Consider the following 8640-nt stretch of genomic DNA (forward strand, 5'->3'; position numbering starts at 1 on the left):
AAAGTCAAATTGGACCTTTGTGCCCCTACCCTATATATTATCTACTGATATATTTTCGATGTTCTTGTATATCGCTTAGCTATCTTATAGCCCGGGTCGTTTACCGTTGTTACAACTAGAGTTTTTGTAGTACTCTAGCAACACGGCGGATTAAAATCGATTGTTGTGCATTGCCAGACAGAGTATATGGGTACAACTTTCTAGATCGAGCTAATAAATTAGTAAATAAACACCACAACAATAATTTCGATAGCGGTTTGATAGAGCTGTGTATTGTGGGTTACGCAAGGATGCAGATAAAATTCATATGAATGACGGGGATAGATGAGACAAGGACGAGAAAGGATTCATGGTTATTGAAATTTAGGTTGAATCGGTTGAAAAACGAATTTAAAAGAATAAATACTACTTAATTTTAATTTTTTGATGAATGAAATGTTTAATCACTTGTACACTTCATTTGAAAAAAAAATCCAATGAGATTTCAATATAATATAGAAGGAATGAAAATTTAACAAAATTGGAAGAAATATTCTTGATCTGTTTTTTTTTTGCCAATGATTAACAAAATTAATTAAATTATATATTAATGATTGCTGGGTACTAAATAGCATGCTGAGCTTTATTTTACCTTAAAAAGTATATATTATAAAAACATAAAACTTTAACGTACGGACTTACGAATTTTCATTATGGATTATTTATATTTGGACTTTATATGGGTCGAACTTTTTTTGCGCAAAAAATAGGGGGAAAAATCAGTTATTATGAGCCAATACATGTAAATGAAAAACAATATAATCTGTTTAAACCAATTTTCTGGTATCAATGAATTATGTGACATTCAAATCATAGCGACCTATAATGTTAGTTAATGTTAACACTTGTATGAAAATGTTATTTTAGATTGAAAACTCTAGCAAGGTCATAAATATTGATATTGGTGGTCTTGACAACGTTATTGAATTAGGCTTTGTGTCATCTAACGAAATAAACATGATTATTTATTTGGTAAAATATCTAAAATTTGAAACAATTAAACAATATCTATTATAGCATAAAATGTATAGATAGAGCTATTCGTGTCAGGAAACGTGATACTTCTAGAGCACGGTGCATAATCCTATCTTGCCAATTACAGATATGAATAATATGTACTTTATGATGATATTAATCAAACAACTTACAAGAACCGCAAGACGAATAGAGCTCTTCGATAGAGATATTGTCTTCCGCCGACGAAGTATTATTGTCTGATACAAAATGTTTATTTTGCGAAATTCGCGATCGCTCACCCGATGAGGAAGGAGCGCAAGCCGACAGTTCGCAGTCGGTTGAACATCGGAACGAAGTCCCTACGGAAAACACGATATAAACGATATAAACTTTACACGAAGTACATAAAGAAATATTAACGTATATAAATAAAACTGTAAAAATCTGATGTCTGTTGCTAAGGTATAACCTATACAGAGAGTAAGAAATGCAGGTTTATGAAATTTATTTATGCTTTTGTGAGAGTTAGTTCTTCGCCGTCGTCTATGCGAACCCCATTATGATGTTCGGAAAAGCCATTGGAACGTAAAATCATACAAGTACAATGCACGTACTCTGGCCAATCCGTCCACAATTATAAATAAACGTCGCATGGACATGTAAATAAATAAACAAATACACATAGGGCACACACACATATGTCTGTATATCCTAGAATGAATAAATTGCAAGCTTAACATATATGTACTGATGCGTCGTGTTAGTGATGAAAACTTTCTTTGGAAGTTCTCAAAATTAAACCACTATTAACCCTTTCGCTACGGAAATGCCTTCCGCAGGTGTGTCGCTGCTGTACGAAACAGCGTGCCGCTCAATTGCACTATTTAAAAATTAAAAAATACGCTTCTAATCAACTAGACTATAATTCTCAATACTTAAACTATAGTGATGAATCTTGAAGCAAAGGCACACACAACACATCCTGATACACAACGTTATGTGGATGTCGTCCATGGACCATCATATCCGTAGCGAAAGGGTTAAATGCTAGTGAATCGTGTGTGCTGAAAAATAGCAAACACAAAATGAAAATATTTGCAAAATAGCATAGTAATTTATTATTGAGCAATTATAACCCTTTTCTAATAGTATTATCAAAGTGTATAATTTAATTGTAATTAAATGTTATGTGTTCCCCATAATATAAATCATATATATATATATATATATATATATATATATATATATATAAATCGTCTATAACACTACGGTTTCTTGGTCGAATTAGCATATCGTGTAAATGCGAATTCGTCATGACATGGAAATGCTAGGCTCAGTTACTGTACGTCTGTGATATAATTATAGAAATTATTGTTAGGGAAATTTTCTAATGTGGAATGCGCAAAAAGTATTTTCTGCTTCAGTAAATTAGAAAATAGAACCGTCATTCTATATCATTTGCCGAATATGAGCAACCGACAAAAAGCAGTTATCAAATTGAAAAATATGTAAAATTTGCATATTAGGTAAGAAATACATTTTAACACGTTAATACCCATGTAAATTTTTTTATGATATTATCGTGGCGATTAACGTGTTAAATGATATGAATTAGGAATATTCGCAATTTTTATAGTAATAATTCCCAAGGATTGTATTTTGCCAAGGATCATCAGTTTGCGGTAGGTAAGCGCGTAATCCGCAACTAATACCTCGTCCGTACAGGACGTTTCACTAAACAAGACAATTACGTCAATTGTTATTCATCCTAAACATGACTTGAATCTCATTAATAATTTAATCCTGTGATCTGTTCGACCGTAACAGCATCATCGTTTCTGATAATTAATATCCTCAACGGTGACGGAGAGAAAATATAATACAAGAGAATTATTTTGTAAGGAGATCCTGGACTATTCGACCGTAAAGTATAAACATATTAACCATACTTAAGCATTTGTTTGGATCTTTTTCGGTCGAGTCTCTACAAAATATTTTGACATATCTGTCGGAGAGCGTAAAGAATTAACTTTTCTCCAATTATACACGCTTTAGAAGGAACTCGCTGGTACGTTCTCAGTTGTTAGACCAAGGGTTCTCAATATTGGCTTGGTGAAAAAATCAGACAAATAAAAAAATTGTAAAACTCACTCTGTTACAAATAACATGTAAACAAATATAAAATATTACTTTAAAGCTGCCCTTGTATTACATGTATATAAGCACATTTATATGTCATTTCTAAAAAAGCAATATTTTCATCTCAAGTTGTTTCTGCTCTACATCTTTTAATATCTTTTTATTTGTATAATGATTATATTTCTTTTAATTCAAAATCATGAATACCAATATTTTACCGGAATAAGATATGTTGAAATATTTAGGAATACTGTTGCAAACTTCACAAGCACAGTCAAATACAGAAAAGTTAGTGTAATCATAAGAAAATCGATTTATCGATCGATTCAGGTTTCAGATTTTGTCGGCAGCACATTTCACCAAGTCACATTTTATTTTTATTTTTTACTCATTTTTTTTTAAATTTTTATTTAATCTGTGTTCATGAATTTTATTTTATTTAGTTGTCCACTTAGCAATTTTGTATTATAACGCTTCATAAGATTGATTAACAAATTAATAAGTGAAAAAAAAAATTGCCAGAATTTGTTCTTGAAAGTAACTAGGAAGAATGTTATTACTATTTAATATAAAAATAAAATCTTTGAATCTAGCATTATGTCTGCAAGAATTAAATCAGAATTTGAGTATAATGTGAAATAGACAGTCAAAATCATTTTTTGCTGTATGAGGGTTAACCTTATAGGCCCGCGTTACTTTCAGGTCACATTCCATATTTTTCGATATTTTACAAAATTATTATAACTTTTTTGTGAGGTGACTCATAAATTCTAATTAATTAACGTTGACAAGACAGATAAAGTCAATATTTATACCTTCACTAAAATTTTCAACCTAAAATAACATTTTGAAGTGCGAACATTTCATTGATACAAAAAAAGTTTAACATTATTTGTTTGTTTTTTTTTTGGCTCAGAGTTGATTCAGTTTTGAAAACATAACAGATGCTCATATTTGTAGGGTATATAACTTATAAAATAATTTATTATCAAAAATTGTAAAATAAGATGGTGTATCTTATCACTAGAAATTTATTAAGTATCACAAGCCCATAAAATTTTTAAGAAAATATTTTGAAAAAGTTCGATTTTCCTATGGACCACACTATTCATAGCGATGCGGTACATTAATGCCGAGACCGGATACGCAGAGGGTAAGCCGTGACCAATTCCTTTGACAGGTTAAGGGGCTAACAACCCAGCCAGCTAGGTACATTTGTGTTTATTACATTTCATGTGCGACAAATCTTATCAGGAGTTAAATGGACAGGTACGACAACAACTCTTCTTGGTTAATTAGAAACTTTGCGTTAATAGCTTTGGCAAGGTCGATTTTATGGAATTCTTACAAAAATGTACAGGATTAAAAAAATTATGTCAGGAGTTTGGGAAGCAATTTTATCATTGGGCCAATAATTTATCAGACTTTCTATAACAAATCACCTAAAACTATACTTGAATCAAGTACAGTATGATACTACATGTATGTACGAGAAGCATGGCTAATCTAAAACCAACGAGCTGTTTGATTGTATCTTCTCGTAATTTGATCATTTTCGATCGATCCTTCTTGTTGTACTTTGATTGTACGCATTCTATGCTCGATCATATATTTGATTGTAGCAAATTGTTATACTGTGCTTAAAATGAATAATATGGCGGTCAACTGAACCAAAATTATATCAAACAATTTTACTTTTTTACACTATGTTATCTGATGTTGCCTATTTGCTGTACGTTTATATTGGTACAATTTTCTTTCAAAGCTAGATGAACTTCTATCTTTTTATCCAAAACGTTATATAACCGATCTAAAAAAAAATACTAGCCTGCAAAAGATTGCGAGAGCAACGGATATTGCCTCGTTTTAATAACTAACATCATAAACACTTAATTAACCAACTTGTTCTGATAAATTCCAGTAGCTGATAAAAATAATTGCAACACATAGATCCATAGAGAATTTGCATGGACTTTTCACTTTTTGTTTGCTTGGAACTAAAATTAGTATTTGAGAGAAATCTATTTTATCTAGAATAGAAAAGAATCTAAGCTAATTAATTTTAATTAGCTTTAATTAATTAATTAAAGCTAATTAAAATAAGCAATTGAATTTGTATGTGACATAACTTATTTATCCCACCTATTTTAATTGTTAACATTTTTATTATTATCAAACTTTAAAATTCTTAAAATTGCGCCTGCTTCAATACCATGCAATCAACGGTTCTCACAAATGACCTGGTTTTTTACTCGCAAAAGTTTACATTAAAAACCAGAATTTTCACGGCGTAAGGGTTAAGCGCGTTGCCATGTCTGGACAGGGTCGTGAGTTCGAACCTAGCTCTGGATAACCTGATATCATGCAGTAGTGTTAAAATTTTTTACCTAAAAATATGTTTTTAAATGAAAATATCCCAGGTCAGAGCACTACGATGGCAATGGGAAATCTCCCACACTATTCTTAGAGTTGAACTCTGCCCATTATTATCATATGTAAGCCCTTTATAAAAAATTATTCCCTCGAACATATTTGTCAAACGCAAATAATTCATCAACAACTACTCTATATATTCAAAGTGAACGAAGTAATTTGATTGACGACAGTTTAATGCAAGTAAAGAACGGGATTTGATGGCGCCTATATACGGAAGCAAATGATACTCTCTGAATTAATAGTGTTTTTATTATCTTTTATATTCTGATGAAAGGAACATTTGTTGACTTTATCGTTTTTAAAACAATAGGAATATAAATTGAGGGAACTCGTTTTTTGTTTCCTTGACTAGGAGAGTGAAGACAATAGCTTGAAAGAATCTGATAACAATTCAGGACATTGATGTCTGTTAGAATTTCGAATTGGAAATGATTTAGAGATAATTAATTCTCTACCAATGTGGATAAAATTAGATTACTTAGTTAATGGAATGCTTCAATTATTTACAGTGTTTGCTATGAGTTGTGTTTTATGGGCACAACTTTTGGTCATAATTTTGCTCTTTGATAATTTTCCATTATATATATATATATATATATATATATATAATATTCCTGATATTTTTATGTGTCCACAAGCAGTCGTTGTCGCCTTTTGTCATTAGTGTCTGATTAATATCCGTCAAAATAACAATAAAATCGTTCCCTGCCGATGGTCCGACCAGATAAAGGACGGTGTTAACGGGCAACACGATGGCATAAATCAAATTGTATCCGATGGACTTTTCCACATTGAAAATGATTGCCGAAGATCACGTCACTCGTCGAGCATGTGTCGCAGCTCTTAGCTTTCGGAACATACGCCATCTAATTTGACGACCCTATCCTTCTCACAAATTATAGAAGATAATATCTGAAAATGGTTTGATGAGTTACGATGTGCATCGCCGATATCAATTTTGAGAATGGTTTGTCGAAAGCTAATATTTCGTGCCTCAGATCAATATTAAAATTATTCTCCTGCTAATGTCCTTACCTAACAAATTGCAGTACTCTTATTGGAAAAGGCAATTGAACAAAAAGTTTATAGCAAAAATAAAAATAAATAAAATCAGAAACAGCCGACGTATTTTTTTCATTAACACACAAAATATTTTCAATGCGAAATATATATGTATTTAATTAATTTTGTAAACGCTGATCCAATTCTTAAATTGCTCCACAAACAGTTTTCACAATGTTGTTAAAACATTTTTTTCAAAAATAAAAAAAAACATAAAATATTCCGATACTGCAAAAATATCTTGTCAAGTCATTTAAATTTCATTTATAACAGATTTTTTTATTAACATTTTCTACTCTCAATTATTTTCGACTGATTGAAATAGACCATTACTCGGGTTTCAGCTTTCACATTTCCAAGTTTGTTTCAGTTTTATTAATACGAAAGTTAATGTATATATACACAAAGTTTTTAATCGTAAAACACATGTGTAACTAAACTATAGGTTTCGTATAATTTAAAGTTGCTAATAAAAAATCTTAAATTCACACGTGCGGAAAGAGCGGTAGTCGTTTCGTAGTCAGCTCGCTCATATTAACCGCAATTCTGAAATTAAGTGTTATTTAACTAGAAAGCATTTAGTTTTGAGACCATATGTTTAAATGGAAATTGAAAATAAAATCATGAAAGGGGAAAAATTAGCAAACAATAATTTGAAATATACACATTACAGAAGAAAAGAAAATCGTGCAATTGATTGAATTTACAACTAATTTCTTTCTTCTTTATCTCATCTTTTTCTCTTCTAAATCTGATTTCTAATTCTAATCTTGCTTTTTTTCTTACTTTTATTTTTATTCAAATTCAACTCAACAATTCATATTTTATTTAATTTCAAATTAACTATTTTTAAATTACATTTCTATGCAATTTCACATCATCGAATCAAATACCATTCAATTTTAACCCAAAATTTCAAATTCCACGTCATTTCCAAGGATCGATCTGAGGATCGCTGGCGCATGAGTTGGTCACGCTACTGACTGAGCTATTCTTTCCGCTACACTGAACATTTTATAAATTTACTAGTATATATTTTGATACCGTGCAATAATATATCAAACTTTGATCAATATTAGAAATACAATCAGCGTAAGATTTTTGCTTGAACATTTGAAAGCTTTCGTTGGTTTATCCAAAGTAGTAGATACCTACTACACAGTCCTATAAGAATAGTCTTTTCATTAGACTGGACACATTAGAATCCGACTAGATTCACCAACGTCCAATCTTTCAATATTCAGTCATTTTTCTACAAAGATTTCTGAAGCTATTTAAAATTAAACTCCGAATCAAAGACCATTACCATTGCAATCCCAGAATAGTTATCCCATTAAAAAGGAAGACTTTACATTTCGATTTGAAATTATTTACAATTTCAACAAGACGTGTACATCATCGGCCATTACTTATTTCATGTGGATTGACATGCACGATAACTGGGCTCAATCGTCGAGATGAGCAGAAGAGGCACTATGTATATTTCAATCAGTACACGCATTATGATACGCTCGAAGAATAAACTAGTTCTGGTATTTCAACATAACAAGATGAAATTGACAAATTGAAATATGCCATCGTTTGTAGATTGAAAATGAGCAGTATCAAAATGAATATCCTCTTGGAAATTTTGTGTCCAGGACACAGAAATTGGTAAAATTCTATGGATTTTGACAATAAACTTAATTAAATTACTTTAAACGCGTTTACACACTTTTACTATTGTCCCATTTAACGCTTTTGCTGCGGTGGCATCTTCCACAGGAGTGACACTGCTGTACGAGCCAGCATGCCACTCAAGTGTTTGTTATACACAGTATTTTGATTTTTTTCGCATAAGAATTCTAAATAATTCAACTCAGAGTGATTTTGAAGCAAAAGTCGACTCACTGGAAGTCGTCTAAAAACGACTCCCATACTTATAAGTCGTCTAATATAGTTCTATAGTTTGTGTCAAATGTAGAGTGCAATAATTTTTCGATACGATTTATATAATAGGATATTATA

The 8640-nt window shown here is 31.0% G+C and overlaps 1 protein-coding gene across 1 annotated transcript in view; it reads left to right on the top strand.

The window, feature by feature from the left end:
* The window catches only part of LOC113376157, a 6139-nt gene extending 505 nt beyond the window's left edge, over window positions 1-5634 (top strand). Inside the window, exon 3 of the mRNA XM_026616077.1 lies at window positions 5556-5634. Coding sequence (XP_026471862.1) covers window positions 5556-5634 — 79 coding nt within the window. The remainder of the gene's footprint in view (window positions 1-5555) is intronic.
* The last annotated feature ends 3006 nt before the right edge of the window (window positions 5635-8640 follow it).

The sequence above is a fragment of the Ctenocephalides felis genome, unplaced genomic scaffold (genome assembly GCF_003426905.1).
Source record: "Ctenocephalides felis isolate EL2017-DRISC unplaced genomic scaffold, ASM342690v1 CF-g0.4_SCAFFOLD_01886, whole genome shotgun sequence".
NCBI lineage: Eukaryota > Metazoa > Arthropoda > Insecta > Siphonaptera > Pulicidae > Ctenocephalides > Ctenocephalides felis.